This window comes from Crocodylus siamensis, chromosome 7 (assembly GCF_052110815.1).
Source record: "Crocodylus siamensis isolate JL-2025a chromosome 7, ASM5211081v1, whole genome shotgun sequence".
In the NCBI taxonomy this organism is placed as follows: domain Eukaryota; kingdom Metazoa; phylum Chordata; order Crocodylia; family Crocodylidae; genus Crocodylus; species Crocodylus siamensis.
Window position 1 is genome coordinate 57,153,271 of NC_143401.1, and position 26,694 is coordinate 57,179,964.

General features: G+C 46.2%; 1 protein-coding gene across 1 annotated transcript in view; it reads right to left on the minus strand.

Moving 5' to 3' along the window:
• Positions 1 to 875: 875 nt before the first annotated feature.
• SPOCK2 (SPARC (osteonectin), cwcv and kazal like domains proteoglycan 2) overlaps positions 876 to 26,694 on the minus strand; it is a 54,792-nt gene continuing 28,973 nt past the window's right edge. Inside the window, exons 2-10 of the mRNA XM_090058716.1 lie at positions 24,014 to 24,059; positions 21,202 to 21,316; positions 19,407 to 19,521; positions 18,546 to 18,660; positions 17,406 to 17,525; positions 12,412 to 12,630; positions 11,418 to 11,480; positions 10,753 to 10,890; positions 876 to 9,924 (exon numbers count right to left, since the gene is read on the minus strand). Of these exons, the coding sequence (XP_089914842.1) occupies positions 9,779 to 9,924; positions 10,753 to 10,890; positions 11,418 to 11,480; positions 12,412 to 12,630; positions 17,406 to 17,525; positions 18,546 to 18,660; positions 19,407 to 19,521; positions 21,202 to 21,316; positions 24,014 to 24,059 (1,077 nt within the window). The 3' untranslated portion in view covers positions 876 to 9,778. The remainder of the gene's footprint in view (positions 9,925 to 10,752; positions 10,891 to 11,417; positions 11,481 to 12,411; positions 12,631 to 17,405; positions 17,526 to 18,545; positions 18,661 to 19,406; positions 19,522 to 21,201; positions 21,317 to 24,013; positions 24,060 to 26,694) is intronic.

Below are 26,694 nucleotides of genomic sequence, written 5' to 3' on the forward strand. Positions count from 1 at the left end.
TAGCCTCCCATGTCATGTGTATCAGCATCCCTGCACTTCAAAATGGTGGTGGGAGCACTTGAACAAGCTCTAGGTCAAGCACCCCAACCTCCATTTTGAAGCACGGGGATGCTGATACACAAGACGCTGCAGTGGTTTAATTAAAGCAGTTCTCGGAGCCACTCTGATTAAAGCACCCCCCCTCCAGAGCACGTGTAAAAGTGCCCTGTGCTTGTAGAAGAGCAGATGTGAGTAAAGAATAGGCTGAACAGCCAAGAGATCTGGATTCACATCCTGGCCCCACCACTGTTAAACTTCTGTGACCTTGACTGAGTCACTGTACTTTGCTGTACCGCCCCTTCCCCCACACCCACAATACCACCGTGAAACTAAATTCATTTTCTACAGAATCTCTTCCGTTCTCTGTGTCCTGAAGCATTGGACTGATCAATGAGATAACGGCTATAGTTAAGCAGGGCAGTCAGCTAAAGGTCACGCACAGCAGTATGTGGGCAGAGAATGGCCACAACTATTAATTGCACAAGTGAGTGGTATTTTGGGGATTGCAGGGGGTGCTGCCAGCCTTGGACATTTTCAAGCGGCCTAGGCCAAGCTTCAGAAGCAGTTAAGCAGAAGGCTTCAAAGCCTGTTTCTGTATGACCATAGTGTGAACCTCTGCAGCTGTGACAACTAGCTTGGTCAGCGAAGTAAAGGAAGCCATCCACATGTCTAACTAAACCAGTAATCAGATACCATTAAACAATGCACAAGGCCTGAAAGGAGTATTGCAAGGGAAGGCCATGCAGTGTTTTAAGATTATTTAATGTATTCTAATGATCTTAAAATATTTGTAATAGTAATTGATGTAAACAAATGTGTAGATGTTATTTCACATGAATAGATATATTTTTATTTCACACAAATAGATATATTTTTGTTAAGATGCTTACATATTTTGTAAAACAAAACAGACTTGCCAAAGAAGACCATAAACTAAGATAAAGAAGAAACAGGCCAGTGCTGAACAGCATTCCACAATGGGGTAGGAAAGGAAATCAGAAACTCTCCCTTCTACTTTCCTAAGGATAGCAGCTCCAACTAATTGATGCCTTCTAAGTTCACAAGACATCTGGGTGGGCCTAGTTCCAGAAGTTTCAGTGGAACAAATACATTTAAATAAAACCAATCAGAGATAATTTAATTACACTATTAGAATCAGCCTTCTATAAATACTGGACATAGGCTGAAGGGAAATTTGGAAAACTCAGCAAATTCAAGAAGACCTACTGCCAATCTCTGCACCAACCTGCTACCTCCAGAGTCTCCCCAGCCAGTATAGGTGATAATCTGTGTTGTGCTGTCATGGACAGCCAGCTAGATTTTGGGATAAATGTTTGTTTTTGTTTTAAAGTGGAAGCAAATAAAAGGTTGGGCTGTAGACCTGCCACTTTTATCAGTAGCCTGTCTACAGGGTTACCTGTAATCTGGGGGACAAGGAAACCATGCCAACTAGACCAGTAGCCACAAGAGACTGCAGCTTAAAAGTAAAGCTCAGAGGATGTGTCTACACATGCACTTTAATGTGCATTGGCTTATTTTAATGTGCATAAAAGTGTCATGAAAAAACTGCTATTTAGTTAATGTGCATTAAAATAGGCTAATACACATTACGCATCACTTAAAAATGCTCTTTAGTTAATGTGCATTAGGACAGGCTATTTTCTTAGTACCTCACAATGGAGGATGCCTGTACACATGCTTGGAGGCTGCTCCGATGTGTTGTTATTGCAGTGAGTTGAAGCAGACTTGATTAATTGAGTCTGCTAATTAGCCTGCTCCATCCTGTCTCTATATCTCATGTATCAGAGTCCCCATGCTTCAAAATGGTGGGTGGGAGAAGGCGTTTTAACTAAAGTCCATTTCATAGATTTCATAGCCATTAGGGCTGGAAGGGACCCCGGAGGATCATTGAGTCCAGGCCACTGCCCCAGGGGCAGGAAGTCAGCAGGGATCATAGGATCCCAGCAAGATAGGCATTTAAATACGTCTTGAAGGAGTTCAAAGTGGGCACTTGAACCGCCTCAGATGGCAGTCTGTTCTAAACCTCGGGGGCTTGGACAGTGAAGAAGCTCTTTCTTATGTCCAGCCTGAACCGATCACAGTGGAGTTTGTGACTGCTCGATCTCGTCATCCCTTGTGGGGCTCTGGTGAACAGTTGTTCCCCCAGATCCTGATGAGCACCCCTGATAAACTTATAGGTGGCCACCAGATCACCCCTGGGCCTGCACTTTTCCAGGCTGAATAGCCCCATTGCTCTCAGTCTCTCTTTATAAGGTCTGTTTTCCTGACCTCTGATCATGCACGTGGCTCTCCTCTGCACCCTCTCAAGCTTCTCTACCTCCTTTTTGAATTGTGGAGCCCAAAACTGAACGCAGTACTCCAGCTGCGGCCTCACCAAGGCCGAGTACAGCAGGAGAATGACGTCCCGGGATCTGCTTGAGAAGCATCTACCTGCAGCATCACACTGAAGGCTCACGTTCATCTTGTGGTCAACCATGACCCCCAAGTCCCTTTCATCTGTAGTGCTAACTAGCATAGCACTATCAAGCCTATAAGCACGGTGCAGGTTTTTCCTCCCAAGGAACCTTGCATTTTTCAGTGTTGAACACCATCAGGTTCTCATCCGCCCATTTCATGAGTCTGTCCAGATCTGCCTGGATCACACCCTCCTTTCCTCAGGTGTGGATGCTATACCCCAGAGTTTGGTGTCATCGGCAAACTTGACCAGTCCACTTCTGACACCAATGTCCACATCATTGATGTAGATGCTAAACGTGACAAGCTTTAAAGTGCCCCACCACCATTTTGAAGCACGGGATGCTGATACACGAGGTGCTGTAGGCATTTTAATTAGAGCGGCTCTTGGAGCCACTCTAATTAAAGTGTCCCCACCACCCCCAGAGCACATGTAAAAATGCCCGGAAGTACTAGATTTAAATGTGCATTAACTAAAGTGTGTTAATGCATATGTAAACGTGCTCAGAGAGTAGCAACACTTGTGCCAGCACTGAGCAAGCACTGGAGCAGTATATGAATGCCCTTAGACAGATTCCCTAGATGTGCTGCACTGGGTACCTGGTGGGAGGTGGGAGGAAGAGGAAGGATGTGTGTTACGTAATACAGCTACTTCAATTTACACTTTATTACTGCACATTCTGCCATTAGTTGCGTTTTTGTTGGCTTGTTTCCCTGTCTTCTTCTGCATGTCCTGCAAGTTAAACCAGGTTGCATAACATCAGACTACAGTTCAGAGGCTATATTTAGCATGAACCTGAGTTACAGGTTGGTAAATGAGGGGAGTTCTCATTAGCAAAATGTGAAGGAACAATTGACATGCATTAGACTGCCCTTTGGTTTGGATTTGCTTCCTAAACTGCAGCCAGGAAAACAGGAACGTTCACCCCCCAGCTAGGCAGACACAGCACTCAGCTGAATACACCTCATGCTGGCAGAGAAAATGAGAACATGCCTTCCTGCACCAGAGCTGCTGCTATTGTTGGCATAGTGGCATAGCTCCATTAGCGTCATGAAAGCTGATTTCTGTAGTGCTTTACAGTGATGCTATTTATGGCATCTTCACTGACCAGTTCTGAGTAGTCATTAGCATGTAATGCTAACTGTGGACATGGACACATATGGCACGTTAACACGACGGTGATGCATGCTGTTTTTAGCCCTGGTATTCCCAGGCTAACGCCACACTAGGCGCCAGTAAATTATACCATTATAAGGCTGGACCCTGAGTATCCTAGTTACTCCAGTGTAAACACATTGTGTCCAGCCCTTATCTTTTGCAGTTCTGTTGGCTATTATGAGCTGTAATTTAAAGATACTCCCCAAAGAGACTGAAGAGGCTGGTAGTTGGGAGATGTTCTTCTACAAGTAGCTAGTTAGTTAGCGAGACAGACCAAGAGCCTACAGAAGTTGCCTATTGCTCCACATTAACACTTTAGTTTCTCTTATTCATGGATTTGGGGGGACTGCATGAGGTCAAATAGCTACTGTTTAGACTTATGCTTTTTCTGAAACTTGTCACCTACAAAAGCTCATGCCTTTCTGAATCAGTACATCACCAAGGTGCCACCAGGCCCTGCGTTCTGCCTGTCCTTTACCTGTTGCACATAGCAAGATAGTCAAACTAGAGAGCTAGGGCAGAAGCCTTAAATCAATGGGAATTGAGTTAAGAGCCTAAGTACCTTTGAAGAGGTAGGCCCAGCTTTCATTGGCACTTTTTTAGTCTTTCACAGGAGGAAGGCCTGGTGAAAGGGGCCTGTGGTAATCAGGGTCAGATGCTGACAAGGAACAGTCCACCTGCAAGTATTTTTTTAGCTTAAAGTCTCCTCCTTCACTTTGTTGCAGCCTTGAAGATGATTTCCCCTTCCTCCTCTTTGTAGTTTCTGCTTTCAAGCCCTTTCCAAGTGGCCAAAATCTTCCTGGCCAAGGGAATGTCAGCACAGCAAAGGGAGGGTGTGATTGCATCGCATCGCGCGCACACACACACACACACACACACACACACACACACACACACACACACACACACACACACACACACACAGAGAGAGAGAGAGTCTTCTGTTGCTGTGCAGATGTACCCTGAGAAACACCATTGCAGCACTAGCAAGAATGGCGTCTGCCAAGTGGCTGGAGCAGGGGGAACATAAGACACTTCCTCCCTTCCATTCCCCAGGAGCTCAGCATGCTGCCTTTCCAGCAGAAGTCTCCCCTGCAAGGCTTCTGCCACCACTCTGAAGCCATGCTACAGCCCCAGTCTTGAAGCAGAGAGACACATCAACATCCCAGCAAAGATGAGTGTTTATAAATTTTTATTTCTTTTTTTTAAAAATAATGTATTTAATTTCCTGGTGTGTGTGTACTTGTTTCCTTAGGTTAAGTATTAGGCAGAGACAGACAATGTGAAACAGCTTTCCCAGGGGGCCTCAATGAAGCAGAACGGGAGTGTAACAACTGGGAGAAGGGACCCTACGCCTGAAACACTCGGTGCTCTAGTGCCCGTCAAATGCACACGCACATTCTAACACTTGTTTTTGATTAACATCTAAAATTACTGAGAGAGAGATACAGTTTCAGCACTTAAATATATTAACTGAAATCCAAGCACTTGAACACGATTCTTAACTCTAAGTTCAAAGTTATTGCACATAAGACATTTTAATATGTTTCAGACTAAGCAGTTTGTTCCTCTCAATCTTGTTGTTAGTTTTCTTTCAGTAAGCATATCATTTTAAAAATAAAAAACAGAACAAAACCAAAAACGTTTTTCAACACCTTCAAAATATTTATCTATTAGTGTTTTTAATACACATCATCTCCATCAACACTGAGCTGAGATCCAGTTTGGAGGAGGAGAGAAAGGGATTAGTAAACGGTTTAATACATGGAGCTACATTTTGTATACACAGGGCAGTCCATACTAGAGAGAGAAGTGTATGGGAAAGATCCACATGAGGCTGGAATGCAAAAATAGAGAAGGAGAAAGAGAACGATCAGCCACTGCTTAAAGCCAACCAACCAGCTGAGCCAACTGGCTGTTTTCCTTTATGAACTGTAGGATTCTGCTTGCCTACCTACATCCTTCCAGATCCCATCTCTCAGCCTCATGGTCAAAGTGAACAAGACAAGACTATCTGTCAAATCCATATACATTATTTGAGAGGGGACCCTGCTGTACAGTCCAAGAGACTTCCTCCTTTCTTGGAGTCTGCACATATTGCCTCCATGGCCCACCCAGGTCCTGCCATTTTAGGGGGTAAGAAGGGGATAGGGAATGGAAAGCAGATCTTCCACACTGCAGTAAAGAGCATGACGCACAAGATCAGTGGACCAGTCACAGATACTGCAATAAATTAGTTCACTCTGAACAACACCCCCCCCCCAAAAAAACCCCCAACCAAACAAAAACCCGTATTGTTTGTCAAGACATTGCTTTTCCTTCTTCATCACTTCTCTACCGATGCAGAGACACCATTACATGGTGTCACACCTGATGGAAGATATGTGGGCAGTACTGATGGAAGAGCTGCTTGATAGGAAGATGACACCATGGGAGGTTGCTCTGGGAACTGTTATGTTTTCAAGTCAGCACACACACTCAAAACACACAAACTTGATCCATTTGCCAACAGGAAAAGTTATGCTAAGGAAGGAGTTCCTGTTGGTAAAATATCTTAACACTGAAAAGCATTTGGGGGGGGGCAGGCAAGCTGGAGAGCAAGGGACTTCAAGTGACTCCAGTGTTCATTCCCCTGTTTACATTTTGGATTCTCTCTCTATATAATGAAGAAGCTGAACTCTTAAGCCACAGGGCCTTGTTCACAGGGTCTAACACATCCAGTGGATCATTCAACTGCTAAACTGAATCCTAGACTAACCACTGCCACGTTGGAACTGGTCGAGACTGAAGAAATCCTATGCCTTAGTAACTAATCCAGAACTGAAAAGACAGTCTTTTTCCTCTCCAAAGAAGGAAGCCTCTACACGGCTAAAGCCCTACAGGGTTAGAAAAATCACTTTGTTGATTGACTGAAAAACATATTTACAGGTTATTAAACATGCATGACCAGAAACAAATCCAGAACCAGACATAGGCAGGCATGAAGCACACAAAATAAGAGAAAAGTCCCAAAAGGCAATGACAAATTAGGATTCAGGGGAGGGAATACAACAATGGATTTTTTAGGAATGAAAGTTCAAGTATGCGTCATGGTCTGCGCGAGGTGACTGGTGGGGAAGAAATAACCCAATACAAAAGCAAGCCCCAAGAAAAAACAGAGCAGTTCAAGTAGCGCATTGACTAAGAAGGTCAGCCCCTTTGGGAGCGGCACATTTCAGTACAGTGTCCTCAGTCATAGCTAAGTACTCTTTCCTCAGAAGATCAGGAGAAATAGCTGAATCAAGGGGGCTACACAATATACATGTATATATAATAGAGAGAAAAAAAAGAGCAGGAAACTGGAAGGAAAGGAATGTAGAAGGTTCAACACAGCAAGGCGCATTTATCATCACATCTGGCTACAGAATATTGTTCTCTAATATGGCATCATTGCAAGCATGTTACTGAGGTTTACTGGGACTTTAGCTTTTTTATTTAATTTTTTTTAAGAATATGCAGTAGCACACTAAGCCTAAAAGGCTCTACCGGAAGCTCAATTTTGCATAAGCTCTGGAATGCTCAGTATAAGCCAAGCTGGCTACTTCTGTGGCACTCACACACACACAAACTCACACTGTCCTAGGATATACCCATTTACACAGCACATGTACACATACATCACCTTTCAATGCATTCATCCACATGCCCATAAGGACACACACAAATATTATTAGCATTTGACGACTGGGACTATTCTAGGAAACTGAAATGTACATACACTTTGGGCCCAGTCCAGCCTTGAGTTAAGTCACTGGTGAACCTTACAGAATTAACAGGAACAAAACTGAGCTACTTATCATTGCCAATTTTTCCATTAAAAATAAAACTAAACCAACCAACCAATTATATCTTTTGAAGCCAATAACAGATCTCAAGTCTGGGATCAGAGGGACTGACATGAAGATGGACAGAGGACAGGTGACAGGAAAAGGAGGACACAGATAACTTCTCTTTCATTGCAGAAATGTCATTTTCGGGTGTCTCCCAACACCTTTTAGTGACTGCTTTCCACACCCCACACTGCTTCTTTCTTAAACTGTTTTTGACCAGGCTGTTTTGGTTTCTTAAAGCCTAAAGTATTTGGCTTTTCATCAAAGCTTGTCAATCCTCCAGTGACCACCCCAATATTCAGAAATGACCAAACATATTCCAATCCTAAGACTAGGTGGCACAAGGACCAAACAAGACAGCCTGGGTGTGTTCCAGATGGAGAAAAGACCAGACAGAGTGGGAAAACAGCACTCTGCTTACCTCTGTGTCCCATACTCAGTCAGTGGGCTTGTCTACTGAAGAAGAAAGGAAAATGGCTTGAATCTCACAAAGCCCCTGAGCTTTCAGACTTTGCTTTCCCTTCTCCTGCATAAGGGGGGAGGGGGAAAGAGGAGGAAGGATGCTCCCAGGAAAAGGGAAAGTAGAAAACTGAAGTCTATCACTAGTCCCTTATCTTTTCTTCCTTTCCATTATCCATCCCACAAAGCTTCCAGGTAAGGTAGGGCTGGAATTGTATACCAGATTCACAGAACACAATGGGCAGCTTTATGGCCATCTCTACTGACCTGAGCAGTTGCCAATTTTTGCAAAGAGTGACAAAAAATCACAAGAAGTTCAAGTCTGAAAAGCCCTAGGAGGTCATCAAGGCTATCACTCCAGCTTGCTGAGGGATATACTGAATCCCACCACATATCTTTAGCTTACACAAAAGCACCCAGAGAAACTATTCTTCAGCCAATACTTTACGAAGACAAAATCACAGTCTGTGTCATGATGTTCTTGTCACTAAAATGCTCCTCTTCCTTCCCTCATCAAACGAACATGCAGGAGCCACTTGCACATTACTAAGATAGTGATGAATTTTGAGTGCTACCAATCTGAGTCAGCTTCCAGCCAAGTTTTCATAGAACAGGATGAGATCAGAGCTGTTTTTCACTGATGCCACTGGTTCAAGCTTGTGCTATCCAGGACAGGTGTGGAGTATTATTTCACCTGAAGAAATCCTGGTTTTTACTATATTCTGAGACACGATCTTGCTGTTGGTGAGCTGATTGCAGGGAACAATCCTGCACTGCCACCAGAAAGGACATGGTGATAGAACAGCTCTCTGTGGGTTCTCCTTGCTAGGAGGCTGTTCATGCTTTGTTTTTTTTTAAATCATCCCCAGGTCACTATTATTTAAAAAGTCCTTGATGTCTCCCATGAGCAAAATGCCTGACAAACTGGAGAGCATGCCTAGTTCCTCTCAGTTGTGCCATCAGCAGGCAGGGGACAAATCCATAGGCAATCTGTTTAGCAAAGGACTCTCCCTTTCATGCTAAGGGGGGTTGAGCAAGCCACAGAAGCTTTTCACCTGTTATAAGACCACTGTTTTCAAGGTGCATAATACAAGCCTGTCTAGGCTGAGACCCAGAAGCAGCAAGACTCTCAGACAAAAATAAATGCCAGTTTCATCTCACCTCTCTACCACACTAGGTAGAGTCCTGCAATTGGACCTTGGTGATGCCACCCTCCATCTAAACTGTGGGCAAGCACGTGCTGTGCTAACTCCTGCCTGTCATTCCAACCATGGTAAAGCAGACTAGGGAACATGCCCGTGACATGCCCAGATATCTGCCTGGGGAAACGTTTCAGCAGCTGGATTTATCTAACAAGGTATTAATTCAGTATTAACATGGCTGCAAGTGGGTATGTGTAAGCTTGTGCATATTACTGCATGCATGTCTTTGTGTTCATGGGCTGTAATACTCAAGACAGACCTAAAAACGTGACAAAAACCCCAGCGAAGCCAGCACTGCAGACATCTTGTATTCTTTTGCTTTGCTACAATGCTAGGTTCTGCCATACTGGGCATCCCTGTGGCACTGAAAACAGCATTCACAACACCCACACACACAGGCTCCCTGTCACACACACCCACACACACATGCATGCGCACACACTTTTTCTACCATAGTAAGTTACATTCAACTGTGTTTCCTGATCATCTCATTAAGCTGCTCCTCTCCTTGAACTTGACTGCTGCCTCCCAGCCTTGCTGCCAGCATCCTGACCAAACTGTGCTCTTCTCTGCTTCTACCAGATGTAGCCTCCATCATCTGCCTCGCCAGCTTCTCCCTCCTCTTCTTCAGCCTCCTCTCCAGCTTCCTCAGTCTCTTTCTCTTCTTCATCCTCCCATCCAACGCCGCTCCCAAAATCCCCCGAGAACCCGACTATGTCATCTACAATAAGAAGGGAGCGAGTTAAGGAAATGGCTCTCTTGGGAACATGCCCGTGTACCCCTCCAATATTCTGCCCAGGACTTAAGCAGTGGAGCAAACTGTGAAGCAGGACCAGGCCCGCTTAAACAGCTCTTGCACACATTTCACCCTCCAGTAACAGCACTATCCATTCTCTCCCCATCCCCTCTGGTTCCTGCTTTTATCTAGAGCTCTCATAATACTGACCAGAACCATGCATGGCACCACTGAGTAAGGGCCAACTCAGCCCTGCCCCATGCTAGCAATGCACCTCACTTTCCTCTGTGAGGCTCCCTTCCTTCCCGTCTAGCTCTCAGCCCTGTCAGTCCTGCCAACATAGACCCATCTTTACCTGCAATGTCCCTGCTCTCCCAGATGGAGTACAGCCCTCTAACTGGGGCAAATAGTGCCTAATAGGACAGTAATTGACTACCCAGGAGAGACTAAAAGGAGGTCCATGTTTATTTAGTAACTTCTAATCTGCTAGGTCTGATGCACAAACTGCTGGGTGAAGTGCTGTGACCAGCGTTAGGCAGGATGTCAGACTAGATGATCACAAGGTCTTTCTGTCCTTAAAAAAAACCTATTAATCTGAAGCCCAGTCTTCTGAATTCTGAGCCTACAAACCTGGAGTTGGCTGAACACCGAGGCCCAGACTCTTGTTGCATCTTGCTCTTTGTTTTTCCTGTCACATTCACTTGCCTTTTCCTGAAGCAGTGGTGCAGTGAAACCTTATCCTTTGTGAAGCAAGGCTTACTCATTACCATGAGAGTCATAAATCCTTTCTTCCCTTCCCTCTAGTTTCCTTACCGCAGTCTGGGTTTCCATGTATCCGTGTCCCTGTTAGCTCCATGCCAAGCTGGTCGACACACCAGCACTCCCCACTGCTTTGGTCACACTGCATTTTCCGGTAGTATCCATCTTCATCACAGCTAGGGATGAAAACACCTAAAAAAACAGCAATATGTTCCTGGGACTCAGGGGCCAGTGCAAGGACAGGATACATACAGTTCAACTGCCACTGTTTCATTTGATACAAAGGGAGTGGGACTTGGCCACTCCAAAAAGAGTTACTGAGCAACCGTCTCAGAAATCCAGCATCTTGCACCTGAACCTGCCTCTCAAGAGGCTGTAACAGTGGTGGGTCATGATATGGGGAAGATGTCATGAAGCAGGAGCATCACAGCTTCAAATGCATGATGATAAAGCATCAGACAAGGCTCCTACTAACTCAGGAATAGCCCTGTCTGCATCACAGAGTCACACATGGCTGTCATGAGGTGCGTCATGTCTTGACTTCAGGGAAGGAAAAGGGCATGTGCACATTCAACTCTGCTTCACAAGGGATGCAAAGGGTGAGAGGGCTTCCCAACCAGAATTGGCCCCAAGCTGTTAGTGATGCCAAGCCTTGCTACCCCAAGTTGTACGAGTAACCAGCACCTGACATCTCAGCTGTCACACAGCTTTTGACTCACCAGGTTTCTTTTTTGCTGCTTCCTGGATCTGAATCCTCTCCAGCTCAGTGAGACAGGGGGGCTCTGTAATATACAAAACAAACCCTCTTAGAAATGAGTACCTTTCAGGCTGCCTGGACCACTTCAGATTTCTGATGACTTCTTCAGAGGTTGCCAGCAAATGATACTGGCGATGAAGACTGCACTAAATTACTCAGAGGGCCAAGGTCTGCCTAACCATTTTTCCCTCCAATCCTGATCATCCTAGATGCCAGCGTGTGTGGAGCTCCCTACCCACCCAAAATCTAGAGCCCTGGACAATCAGACTCTTTGCTAACTTTCCCTTAGCCTTTCTCCCCTGCTGGAGGGATGGTCCAAAAGACAGCTTCTCTTCTCTCATGGCCTTCCCACCACCTCACGCACTTCACGGTACAACAACTGCCCTCACATTAGACTTCAATAGAAGTGTTACTTTTAGGTGTATCCTCTTGCCTACACTCAGCTCTCTGCTGCTCACTCTGTTTATTTATAGCAGTGTGTATGTGACTGCACACCTTTGCCACAGCATCTAGCTGCCTCACATTTTAAAATGTAACCTACACAGGGTAGTCAAATGACAATTGTTCTTAGGGAAACTATTGCTACTATTGCTGCCTGGTAGCTGCTCTATGCTGTCATCCCACAACTCCATTAACAGCCTGCCTGAACATGTGCGGTTTACACGGTACCCTCAAGATCACCAATCCTGGCTCAGGTGAGAGGGAGTGAGGAATACAGCAGGAGTGGCGAGAAGCCTTTACTCACAATGCCTCAGATATTTCTAAACCACAACTGTGCTGCAGAGACGAGTCCTAGATAGAAATGTCCTTGCTGTACATTTCTTAAGCAAGGTGGGCCCTTGGGGGTTCACAGAAAAGGGCCAACATTTTGTGGGGTCCCCAATTACTTGAATGAGCTGACTGAAAGCCCATTACAGCACATTATTCTCTCTCAAGGAAACCTGGTGGGGACGCACTCTCTCTCCAGAAGCAGAAGCACCACTCTGCTGTGGAAACATGTCCATCCTTGTAAGTGTCGCAGGAGTTGAAGAAGGGCCGGATGCAGATCTCATACTTGTCCAGGTTGATAGCTGCCAGCTCTGTCTGGTCCAGGAAGAGGTCACTGTTTGTGTCCAGCTTGGAAAACATCCAGCCGATAGAATCCTTGCAGCTGGCTACCAGGCTCTTGTCCAGTACTGTGAGGACACACAAGGAAGGGCAGAGAGAAGGGTGAGATACAAATCAAATATGCCTTCAGCATCATGCACAGGTCCTCTTAGACAGCCTAGCCTCCCGGTAGGGGGCATGTCACCAGTGTTCACACTCATACTGCTCTTCACGTACAATCAGTAGATTCAAGATAAAAAAATTAATGGGGGGGAAAAATACAAAGGACGGGGCCTTCTGAGGAGCAGTTTTCAAAACCATCAGCTGCTTTCCCCGAGCTAAGCTTTTCCATCCGCAGGTCAGGCTCTCTTTCAGAAAGCACCACACAGGGAGAGCCAAGTCGGCAACCACCCTTTATTTTTGTACCCTGGCCAGATTTTGTCACTGGCATTTCTGAGACACCTTTGCTGAAGGGGTCTCAGGTTGATACATTGTCCTCACATGACAATGGCCTGGGGAATCATACCACCCTGATGAAATGAACACAAGGAGGTGGGATGCAGAGCACAAAAACTGGACAAAGTAGGAGTGGAAAATGCAAGTACTTTCCGGCAGGTGCCACCCTGCTGCGCTTGCTGTAATCCCTGCCAGACACACACCAATCCATGGAGCTCTAAGGAAGCCAGGTCTGGGTCCCCAGGCAGCACATGCTCTGAATCCTACTTCTCTTTCCCCAGTCACAGAGGGTATGAAGCAACTGCCAGCCTGGCTCTGGATGGGCTTTCTAGCAGCAGGGAAAAAACAAACACAGCCTGCTGTTCCGATTAGCAAAGCTGAAGGAGGAAAGCTCATAGAGGAAGCTGGCAGGAGCGTCTGCCTCAAACTCAGCTCCAGCTGTCGACTGCATCGTATGCAGTGCCCTGGGGGAGCACTCAGCTCAGACAGCCCTGCTCGCTGACATTTAAACTACCTACATTCCTCCTAGCCACACTCACTTCACACTCCACATGTGCTCTGGGACCAACTTCAGACACCAGTCAGGAGACAAGGGACTTGGTTTGAATAAACAGAGTGCAGTGTCTGCCTCCCTTTGTATGTGCTCACTCACAAATGCCCACTCTGGGAGACCTCTCTTGTGTGTCCCACCCAGCAAGGTGGGTCTAGCACCAATGTATCTAACTCTAACCACACGATTAGGGCTCTCAAAAATTGACTTTTATACAAAGGAGACTTCAGCCACTAAGAAAAGCCCTGCTTCCATTGAAAACTATTCCTTCCCTATATCAAAGGTTCTCTAAGTGACCATAACATACCCCTGGGGTGTTTTCCAAACCAGTCAAATGGCAGCAGGTTAATAATGGCACATGCATTAAGATACACTCCACTGGATACACTGATTCGAGCTCCACCAATTACAGGAATTGTTGAGAAAAGTCTAAGCAAAGATACTGCCACCAAACATTGTCACCAGAGATTTATATATATAATTATGCACATATATATATAGATATCTATCTATATCTATCTATCTATATATAAAAATAATCACTCAATCACTGTGAAATGAGGTAGAACACAAAACCCAATGAGCAAAATACAGCACTGCTACATAGCAGGTTAGCTTCCAATGCATCCAACTGAAACTCCAGGGGGAAGGGGTTACAAAGCAGAAAGAAATTATCTGAGATAGCATTGACCAGGATTCCTGGGTTCACATGCCTATTTGTATTAAAAGGACCATCAGGGATCAAGAGTCAGGAGCACAGTGGGAGGTCATAGGAAGAATGCCTCAAGCCATCCCATAACAACTAACCCCAAGATGGAAGAAGGCCACCTCCTGAATCACCAGCCCCAGTCCATGCACAGATGTCTTCTTTCCAAATAATGTCCTGATCCAACCCTGCTTAGGTCAAAAGAGCTGGCAGTGCCACAGTACAAACTCTGCCAACAATGGGATAAACAAGTCCCATTTAAGTATGTACTATTCACCCTGACATCTATGAAACTATACCCCAGAACAATGTTCTCTCCTGCTCAGATTATGGACCAACTTCTTTGGCCACCAGGTTCACATCAACTGTGTGGAAAGCAAAAATGCTTGGAGAATTTCCCCTGCTTAGGTGAATCTCTAATCCAGCAAAGTAAGTGGAAGCACCTGCACAGAGTTTCTTGCACTGGAAACTCCAATTCCAGCACCGGAGGATCAAGCGGGTAGCAGAGCAACGATACATTATATCTGATTCTCCAAGTGTGCACAGTCTCTGGGGGACTTCAAATCAATGCGATAAGTTAAAGATTTAGGGGGGGGAACTCCTGCTAGGCCTGGGCAGCACCTCTGGGATGCCAGCTGCGAGGCTGATGTCATGGAGATGCAACACTGTGACTGTGCTCTATTGTACATTGCTTTCCCATCCTCTCCCAAGGACACTGATCTCCACCACAGGCCCCCTCCTTGCTTCTACCTTCTGTTGCTAACACAACACATGTGACATCCATAGGCCTTATTTGCACTTGGCTTATCTAAATAAAGGGCATAGGTGCTGAACAAGGTACCAAGCATGTCAAACAAACCAATCAAGCACAGCTCATGCTGATGAATGGGATAGTCCACTGGAAATTCAAGCCACTGATGTTAGTGAATAAGTCTTCCAACAGCAGAGCTCCCACAGAGAAGACTCTTAGGCATGTCTGCCAGCACACACTGTCCAGGCCTGCACAAAAAGCTCAGTTTCTCTCTCAGGGAGGGTACTGGCATGCTTCCTGTCCAGCCCAATGATTTGCAGCTACCATTGAAGAGGAGACACTGATCCATTTCTAGTTTGCATCTTGAATCCAGGAAGTTTTTGGAGAGTGTTGGGGACAACTTCCTGTACATGTGTTGGAGGCCAACTAGCAGCCATGCTCTTTTTGACCTGCTGCTCACAAACAGAAAGGAATTGGTGGGGAATGTAGTAGTGGATGGCAACTTGGGCAGCAGTGACCATGAGATGACTGAGTTCAGGATCCTGAGGAAAGGAAAAAAGGAGAGCACCAGAGTACAGACCCTGGAGTTCAGAAAAGCAGACTTTGACTCCTTCAGGGAACTGATGGGCATGATCCCTGGGGAGGCAAATCTGAGGGGGAAAAGTAGTCCAGGAGAGCTACCTGTACGTTAAAGAAACCTTACTGAGGGCGCAGGTAGGAATCATCTTGATGCACAGGAAGACTAGCAAGTATGGCAGAAGACCAGCTTGGCTTAGCAGGGAACTTTACAAGAAGTGGAAGCTTGGACAAATGACTAGGAAGGAGTATAAGAGCACTGCTCAGGCATGCAGGCATGACATCAGGAAGGCCAAAGCATAGCTGGAGTTCCAGCTAGCAAAGTACATGAAGGGTAATAAGAAAGGTTTCTACAAGTATTTCAGCACAAGAGGAAGATCAGGGAAAGTGTAAGTCTCACTAAATGGGGGAGGCAACCTATTGACAAATGAGATGGAAAAGGCTGAATTACTCAGTGCCTTTTTCACCTCAGTCTTCACAAGGTCACCTCCCAGACTACTGCACCTGGCAGCTCATTTTGAGCAGGAGGGGAGCAGCCAACAGTGGCAAAAGAACAGGTTAAGAACTATTTAGAAAAGCTGGACATGTACAAATACATGTGATGGACAGGATGCACCCAAAGAGTGTTAGAGGGCCAATGTGATTGCAGAGCCACTGGCCATCATCTTTGAAAACTCATGGTGATTGGGAGAGGTCCTGGACAATTAGAAAAGGGCAAATATAATGTCCATCTTTAAGAAAGGGAAGGAGAAGGAGATAGAGTTCACGCTCAGCAAGCTTGTGAATGACACCAAGCTGGGGGGAGCAGTGGATATGCTGGAGGGTAGGGCTAGGCTTCAGAGAGACTTCAACAAATTGAAGGATTGGATCAAAAGAAATCTCATGAGGTTCAATAAGAAGTGGTGCAAGGTCCTGTAGTTAGGATGGAATAATCCCATGCACTGGTACAGGCTGGAGACCAATTGGCTAAAATGGACCTGGGGGTTACAGTGGACAATAAACTGAATATGAGCCAACAGTGTGCCCTTACTGTGAAGAAGGCTAATGGCATACTGGGCTGTATTAGTAGGAGTGTTGTCAGCAGATCAAAGGAAGTGATTCTTCCCCTCTATTCAACACTGGTACGGCCACATCTGGAGTACTGTGTCCAATTGTGGGCCCCCCACTACAGAAAGGATGTGAACAAATTGGAGAGAGTCCAGCATTGGCTGACAAAAATGGTGAGGGGACTGGGGGACATGACTCTGAGGAGAGGCTGAGGGAACTGGGCTTGTTTAGTCTGGAGAAGAGAAAACTGAGCGGGGATTTAATAGCCGTCTTCAGCTTCCTGAAGCGGGGTTCCAAAGAGGATGGAGCTTGACTGTTCTCAGTGGTGACAGATGACAGAACAAGGAGCAATGGGCTCAAGTTGAAGCAAGGGAAGTTTAGGTTAGATATTAGAAAGAACTTTCTCATGAGGAGGGTGGGAAAGCACTGGAACAGGTTACCCAGATAGGTTGTAAAATCTCCATCCTTGGAAGCCTTGACTGGGATGATATAGTTTGGGACAGTCCTGCTTTGGATAGGGAGTTGGACTAGATAATTTCCTGAGGTCCCTTCCAACCCTAATTTTCTATTATTCTCTGAATAGAGGAACTGGGGCCAAAGTCCCAGCTCCCCAGCTGCTGCAAGTCAGCAAGCTCTGCTCACATCCAAACCACTGCACTGATTTACACCAGCTGAGAATCTGACTCTATTCACTGCAGACCACTGCTCCTCCCTCCACACAACCAGCAGGAGTTAGACACATGTGCACTCGTGAATGGACAGTCTGCTGTTTCCATACCATTGACTGGATTGGTCCCTGGGCTTCCAGAACCATTCTGCTTGGAGTTCTCGTGCAGGAGCTGGAACCAGTCCCGCAGACGGTCCCCCAGGTCAGCCAAATCCTGCCCAGTGCAGGTATCTGAAAATTAACAAGTAAAACATTAAGCAAGTGTCCAAGCCAATGGTGAGGGAAGGAAGGATGGAAGTGGAGGCTGAGACTGGATGGGAAGTGGCCAATTTACCCCATGCAAGATGAGACAAAACCATGGTACTGGGAGAGTGGGAAGCAGGTCATCCTATCCTTGAGCAGGCCCAACAGCCAGGCCCAGAAGCCTGCCAGTGGTCTCTAAATGTCTTTCTAGCCCACTCCTCCTGGAGACCTTATCAGCAGACAATGCACTTTGCTCTGTGTCCTTGCCCACTTCCAAGCCCTGCTCCTTCTCATAGGCATCCGGGCTGGAGATCCAGCCTGCTCTTCGGCAACTTCCCTCTCAATGGGTCCCTTTCCTCAGTGACTCCTACCTCATCTGGCTCCTGCATGTGTAGTCCTTTTTATGCTCATCTTTCCTCCCACACCCATCTCTTGCACTCCCCCTTCTCCTCTCCTTCACTTCCTTTTCTTCACGGTCTCCATTAACACCCTGCACTGACGTTGCTGACTCAGTCCCCAGCCCTAGTCCAGCTCCAGTGAAGGCAATGAGTGACAGCCAGCCACATATTTCTCCTTTGTGCTACTTCTCAGCCTCAGACTCTTGTTACTGATCATTTATCAGGCACTAGCCCAGCCACCTAACATGCAGGGCCAGGACAGCAGACCAAGCTCTGATAGGCCCTACATGCTCTAGTGCTGCCTGCTTCTTTGGAGACTTGTCCCTGGGAAACAAAAATTCAAATGCTACCACTGATGCCAACTCCAGGTCCAGCAGCTGGGCTCCACTCCCCCTGACGTAGAAGGCTGGGGGTGCCTGCATACACACACCCAGCTATGCTCCTGTCTGCGGGCGGTAGCCTGCCCTACCCCACTGTCTTACTGAAGGCCAGCAGTGCTGGCACCTTCATTCTCCTATTGCTCCCTGCTCCAAGGGGCATGTGCTTTTCTTGTTCATTCTGGTACCCACAGCTAAGGCAAAGCCATCACTACCCAAAGCCTCCCTCCTACCTTGCTTAGTATCTGTGGCTGAAGTGGGGCTGTGCTCAGTGGGGCAGGGGCACTGGCCCTCACACTTCACCGTCAGCTGCTTGCTGGTCAGGCAGGCTTGTTGTTCCAGTTTGCACTGAGAGACAGAGAAGGAAGAGTGAGTGCAGGAGGCCAGATCCTGCTCTGAGCATTTGGCAGGTCATGCTACCCAAACCACACATGATGCTAAACAGAGAAGCTCCCGTGACTCACCAGGGAGCAAGCATGACCCCAGATGAAAGCAACTCACTATCTACATAGGAACACAAAGATCAGATTGCTATATTCAAAGACTTGGGGATTTCTGCCTTCCTCTGTAGCACGTGGCATAGTCCTCTCCCTAGGATCGTCTGAACATACATTAACCTAACAAATTCCCTCCTATTGCAGTAGCAAACCATTGATGGCACCTTTTTTCTGCTGCTCTTTCCTTGTGGCACATTGTGAGGATTTTATGTTCAAGAGGGTGCTTTGTGGCTGTGGTGTGGCACAGGTGTGGGTGTGTTGAGGGGGAGGATACAGATGATTTTGTGTATTCCTTTGAATAAACTGCAGTCACAGTGCAGGGAACTGGCCTGTGATACCCAATGCCTTCTCAGGAGCACATGTCACCCCTCCCACAACAAAGCCAAATTCATCAATTGCTCCTGTGCCTCCATGCCGCTAGAGAATTGTCAGAGCTAGAGTCTTGAGCACCATCAACCAACTGCCAGCACAGACCCAAGCTGCACAGCAGGACTTTGTTCTACACTAGAAACCATGCCAGGCTGCAGCTCCTCACGGGCTACCCTGGTACACCCACCTACACACCCCGCTTAACACAAGTCTTGTTTCCTCTCTCACCACAGAGCTGTAAGTGTGTCCATCAGAGCCACAGACAGATGCGAGCTGGGTCATGTGACAGGGCTTGCAAAAGCTCTCTTTGTTTCCATGGAGTTTCAGGGCAGGCTGCTTGATTCTAAACATGGGAAAGAGAGAGACATGGAGATGTGTTAGGCAGGCAACCCAAGCTGTCTACTCCCTGACAGGGTGGGATGAAGGTGTCCGCTTTTCAGCTCCCTAAAGAAGTCAGCCACTCCTATCACTCTGGGGCAAATCATCCGCATTTGGCAGGCAGCTGTCCACCTGCCTGCCACACTGGGACCAGGGACAGGGTGTGGGAGGAACAGAAGTGACCTTTGAAGCAACAGGTTTATAATCAAAGCCCAAGTGATCCTGGAGCTGGTTTTGCACACCTGGGTTTTCAGGGTGCAAGGGGAAGCAAGTGGGAGGTGGCCCAGCAATCCCCAAAGGAACAATGTGTACAAGAATTGGGTCATTTCTAAAGAACATTGGAAAATAAGTAGGGAAAGACACGATATTAGCGGCTGTAGCTGCACAGGGTTCTGGAAGAGCCAGTCTGCAGTGGGGCCTCTCTCCTGACCTGTGCTCGGCTGGTGCAGCTAAAAGTACTGACCAGCCCACAGCATGATGCAAGTTCAAGAGAGAGGACGTTACTCCACTGAGAGCTCCTGACTCCAGAACACTTCTGCTCTCTGTGCTCCAACGAATGCCTGAAGCATTATTCCAGCCTAGGCTCAACACTTTTTGTTTTCCTGTTTAGTTGTGGGCTGAAGAGGCTGGTCCCGTGCCACTGCTTTGCTGGCAGTGAGGATTTTACATTATTATAGTTGGTAGCTCCCACACATTGTTGTGCCTCTACTAGTGCAAGTTCCCATCCCAGGGAGGGCTCCATCACTGTGACCCAGCAGCAGCTAAAACAACTGCACCCAGAACACACTGCTGGCTGCAACAGAATCAACCAGGAACTTTAAAGTATGGGGTGTAGGGAGGTTAGGAAACATCTGCTCATCAGCCCATCCTGTCCACAGGGAATCTGGAGCCCTTTGTGTGCTCTTCCTTCATCTCTGACATTGCAGGCTCATGTAAGAATCCACCTGTTACAAGGTGAAGTTCAAGTGATAAATCCTGTCCAAGCTGCAGCTGTGTTAATTAACATCTTCACTAGTGCCAGGCTTCTGCAGTCTGTCTGTCTCACGAGTAAGGCTGAGAAGAACCTGACCTGGATTCCTGAGTCCAGGGCAACTAGCTAGTGCCAGCTGTGGCAATGATATGGCTTTGTTCCCATGTGTTTCTAGAACAAAAACATTCCCAGCTACTACCCATTTATAGACAACCCTACAATAATAAACACATGTATGTGCCGCAAAGAAGCACACACAGAGAGGAAAGAATTAGGAAACCACTAAAAAGTTTCTTCTATTTTAGAAGTCAAGAAGGCTATTACAAAGAACAATCAGCTCAGGAACTGAGTTCAAACTGATGGACTAATAGCATGGCAGCATCTGTCTGAGTCTGTTCCTGTCAAAACAGATGACATCTCCTTGCTTGACGTGCCATGGCCTTGCCCCTCTATAGCACTGTTTGCTAAGTGATATTATTCATACATCACTGTGTTTTAGGAGTATAGGAATAGGCACAGGAAGTTGGCATATCATCTATCCTGATGGACAAGTGGAGTATTACAAAGGAGGCAAACAAGGAAAGATAAGAACAGTTCCAACCTCTTCAACATGATAAGCTGTGACAGGAACAATGCCATTCGAAACCCCCGCACAGATTCCAGGCTCCCTCTTACCTGTGTTCTAGCTTTTTGCGGCTAATGCACATGGCCCTCTGGTAGCCCTGGGCAATGCAAACCTTGTGCCGGCTACATTTCACTTTCTGGCAGGGGTCTTTGGTTGTGTCCAAAGCTGAAGATAGAAAAAGAGAATGCTGGTGAACTAAATGTCCCCTCTGTCATTTGCAACCCATCCTGCAAATGGCAACACGGTCTTCATCATGATAGTCTCAAAAAGAGCCTCGTGTGGTAACGGTCACCTAGGCCACACAGCACAAGAATGTCATCTAAACTCGTCCCTTTAAGGCAACTGCACTCTGGTAGTTAGCTTCTGTTGCTGGCGATAGCCCAGGACTAGAGCACAGTGATAATAGGAAAACCAAGGACAACTTTGAACTTTCCCTTTTTGTCAACTGAAATTTCATTTTCTGCCCAGTACCTGGTCAAAAACCAGCACTTGTGTATTAAGAACATTTCTGCAAATGTGTCCAGCTCTTTTTGCACTGAAAGGTCAACAAAGGATTTTATTTACAAACCAAAATTTGGAAAACCCAGGACTGTGCACTACACAGGCTGTGTGAGCTTTCTGTAAAATGCCTGTTTTCCTAAACTGCATCTTGCTATAAGAGAGCTGTCTCTCACTCTTTTCTGTAAGGGTGATGCCTGCCACATCCTATCTCCAAAGTACTACATGTACAGCAGCTTAGAGGTAGGACTGATCTAGTGGTCTGAGCATGAAGCTGGGAGCCAGCATTCCTTCCCCAGTTGTAACCCCAGATCTCCTGAAGACCTTTAAGCAAGTGACCTTTGGTAAATCCCTTTAAAATTTGCCTCAGGGTCCTCCTTAAAACTTATTTTTGTGATGCCTATAGACACCTTGCCAAAGGTTGTGCAGCAGGTGTTAGGAGACCAACAATGTCTTCTTACTTTCTTGTATTCCTTCATCTGCTGGCCGGCATCCATCTGTTATCATCTAAGTATATCATAGCAGACATGTTCCTTGGGGGAAAAAAGACCATTTTTATGTTCTGTGTTTGTACAGCACCCAACATAATGGTCCATGGCTAGAGCTCCTAGGCACTGCTGCAACACAAATATCATCATCATCATCTTCAGTTTCTTCCTCTATAGCGTGGGAGTATTCATGAAGAAGCACTGCAAGAGGGTTAGTTCCTATCTGTAAAGTAATAATTATAAATAACAACATAGCTATAAGTTAACAGCTAAACAACACTTCTCATACTGCCTCCTCACCTGAACTGCGAAAAATCTTCAGTGACTAGGGCCCTGTCTGTAGGGAGGGCAAAGTCAGCTTGACACAAACAGATGCTGGTCACTAACAAGGCCCATCTTCTGGAGCTCATGAATGCTGCATACTGTTAGGCCAACTTGAGTCACTGCAGCCAGGGGCTCACGCAGACAGAAAACCAACTATGTTGAGACCTGACCCATCCAAACCAGGATGAAAGAACTCAACAAAAGCAAATGCAGCACAGAATCAGAATGCTCTGATCATACTTCTGTCTTGTCAGTCTGATAGCACTAAGCTTATGGGGCCAATTCACACATTGTAAAGGAACTTGCAAAAAAAATGTATTTGATGTACTACTTCCCGGGTCTCAGGTGTTGTCCAATCTTCTGCTAATGCTCTCCCCCTGCCTGCAGAGAGCCTCCTCAAGGGCAGATCACCAGCTGCAGCAGACAGCCCTGGCTGCCGACCAGAACTTCTATCAAGCTGCCCTTGACACCAACAGATGCCTTGTATTTCACAGCCCTTCACAACTGCATGTAGACAGCGTTCCAGTGGAGAATGCAACTGCCCCAACCCTGGCTGACAGGAAATCAGGGCCCAGCACTAGGCATGGCAATAGGCCAGCAGTGGCAGAGTCTGTTGCAGATTGGCTCCAGCAGGACGGGCCAGTATCTCTGACAGTTAATGCACAGATCATGCCCAAATAGAAATGATGTTCAGCTATTTGCTAGGGTAGCAGGCAAAATTTGGAAAGTGAGAAGAGGGTGGGGGAGGCAGGGGAGAATCAGCATTTTAAGATCATCAATATTCATACTAAATGTGGTGAAGTCACACTGGCCTGTGTCAGATTCCCAGAGTAGCTTTCTTCCTTCATTTGTACTGTATCTACGTAGAAACAAAACTGTAGCTCCTCCAAACACCCATAGTAAGAAACCTGTGACATCACAGCCCCATTCTGTTCCCACAGCAATTCCACTGTGATGTCAACGTAAAAGGATTACTATTTCCAAGTGGAAAATAAGCACAAGAGGCTAACATCAGAATAGCCCCCAACACTCATGCAGCACCTCTATAAGCATTACTGGGCAAAACAATTTAATCCACCACTGAAGCAGAATCAGTACTGGGCTGAACAACAGCTGCTCTTTAACAGCACATGGGACCTTGCCCAACCTGTCAGGACAGGAAATGGAGAACAGTGAATTTGCTGGGATGATGTGGAATCTACTCAAGCTGGAATTTAGCTAGGACAGTCACGCACACTGCTGTGGGAGGAGACCTTTAATCACCTTAGTTTAATTACCAAAGCACTGGTCAAGATCTTTGTTTAAATTCTACCCATTGGATGGCAGCTCTAGAGGCACATTGCACATGACTTGCTGGTGAGGCACTGGCTCAGAAAAAAAGGAGGCACTTAATCCCTAGCTCCACTTGACGCAGGATGCTGGTGTTCCTCGCCAGTGCTAAAGTTCAGTATCAGGTAACTGGAGTGGATGGCAGCAGGACTGTCTAGAGACACATTCCTGGAAGTGTCAGCAACTCTGCAAACAATGAGCATAAGCAAGAAACAAGAGTTACCTTCATCAACTGGCTGATTATCCTCCCAGCTCTTGATATAGTCATCCTGGGGAACAAGAAAGAGAGGGGGAGAGAGGGAGAACGGCTTAGTCAATGGAAATACCAAATGTGAGAATCCATGTTCAGAACTACAAGCCTGATGATCAGTGATTAAAGACAACACTGGCCTGAAGAGGTAACAATAATGTCTCACTGACAACTGGGGCTTGGAGGACAGTCACACTGACACTTGCAAAGACAATTTAAAGGTTCCTATTATACTTATTTATTATTTCCTTCAGGATTGCTAGAAAAGTAAAAACAGCCAATCATTGTTCAAGCAGGCCCTATGGGGAATTCCCTTTGCCCAGCACAGCTGTAGCAGTGTACCTTCACCTTGGGATACGTCTATAGGGCATGGTGTAGTCCCAGACTGATACACCCCCAGTAGTCTTCAGTGACCTAACTTGGGCACCAGGAGCAGTAAACAGCTGTTACACAGAGATCTGCCTAGGTGAAGCACCATGCTATCGGCTTCCAGTACCCATGCTAGCTCATTCAGACGTAGCTTAGGTCTCTCTGCATGACACAGCATTGTGCTGTGTAGATATACCCCAGCTGGGGCCTCTGGTGCATATAAGTCCTGGCTTAGAGGGGATGGGTCTGGTTATTTATCGTAAATGTCAGTGCGCTGCTCAGTCAGTACCTACCCACATTATTAAAGGTGCTGAGCAAATTACATTTCTTGGAAAAGGAAAAACACATGTCTTTTGTCTCCGACTCCCTGATCTTGAAAAGCAATTGATCATTCCTGGTGACTCAGCACTGAAGTCCCTCAAGCCACTCCAGCCCCTGATGCCCGCCTTTGCCTGCTCCAAGCAACAAGGCTAAAGCAGGATACTACTCTAGCCAGTGCTGCTCTTTTTAAAGGCAAAGCAGCAGTGAGTGAAGGATACAACTACAGGTGCAGTAAAAACACGGAAGTGTAAGAGCTGCGACTTTCTTGGTGGGCCCAAAATTTACATGTTGCAGGTGGGAAACTGAGCTCACTTGCCCAAGTCAAAACAGGGAGTCCAAGTCCCTGCCCCCTGCTCAGGCAGCCTGACAACCACTTCCGCTGTCACACTGTGCAGGACTTAAACCCACAAGCCTCCTTTGTTTGTGGAGTCGCCAGATTTGGAAAGCTACCAAGTTAGCAGCACTAGCATAATCAGTGACGCTGCTCTCCTTGAAAATGTTTTTCAAGGCAGAATCAAATGCAGGAAACAACAACAAAGAGCAGAAGCAGAGGGAGGGGTTCAACAGTTCCATGCTATAGGGAAAGCGGCCACCATTGCTGTGCAGTGCCAGTGCTGGATCTGTTCAGGTTTCTCCTTGTGGCTCTCTTACCTGTGCTACCCGCAAACAAACACTGTTGCTATGCTCTGGGATGCACCTTTATGGTTTGTCACTTGCTGCTTAGGCCTATTAAGAATAGTGCTGATGTAAGAAGAATAGGGTCTTCCTTGCTTTTTGTACAGTGCCAAGCACGGTGTCAATATGTAAGTGACATCAACAGATAATAGTATCATGTGCATATCAATCAGAATACTACTACCAGTACTACTCCATGTGTATCATTATATAACAACCACCTCCCTGACAGGAATTTGCTAAGTCCTTCAGTGGTACCTTCTTTTTGCTGACAGTTGCATAGGCAATTTCCTGGGGAGAAATTGTACGCAGGGCTAGCACAAGGCCTATACAGCACTGCAATTCCACTTCAGTGGTCCTTTGCATAAGGATAAATTTTCCCTTTGTGCATGAACAAAGGCATGTGTGTATGGGCACAGATACATACGCAAAAGCAACCACAGTCACATACCTGCTCCTCTTGGCCATGCTTTATGCAGCATGCAACTGTTCAAGTCAACTCCTGCTAAGCCAGGGGAAGCGGTCAAGGATGAAAGAACAGAAAGGATAACACAGATGCCTTGTAAAAATTAAATGGAACCAGATTCAAAAATCAATATTCACTCACCTCCACCTCCTGGGAATGCAGACCACAGCAGAAGAGTAGATAAAAAAAAAAAAGGGGGGGGAAGAGAGAAAAGAGAACACACATGAAATAAAGACACAGCTAGGGCTCTGGCTGCAGAAGTGAGCCAGATTTGTGATCAAACAGACTATTTCTTTGTTTAAATTCCCTGAAATGTCAGAATTAATTTCCTCTAAGTGATGTGTTTTTATAAAGACTCCCCCAATGCATCTTTCCTGCTTTCCCAATTTGCATTCATTAAATCATACTACTGTCACAATGGCAACAATGAAATTAGATTGCGGGGACAAAACTCAAGATGAATGCTGATCATTCAGTGCTTTATTTAAGCAGCAGCACCTCTTCCAAGACATGCTGGTTACCTCTGGGAGCAGAAGCAACTGTGTCTTGGCAGGTCTGTGTCATGTTTGGTGCACTTGAATTCACAGTAATTCTTATACAGCTTTCAACTGGGCTGTAATAAGTAACATTCAACAAACCAAATTTAAGGCCCTTGCTGACAATAGAATCTTGACTTCCTTCCTGTTCTGCCAACTTCCTAACACACCCTAGAGGCAAATATTTTAGACTCTAGGAAAGGGGACATTATATTTAGGAATGACCAGTAACCTATTCTAAGTTGCTCTGTCAGGGATTTAAACCAAACTACTGCCACCATAGTGTT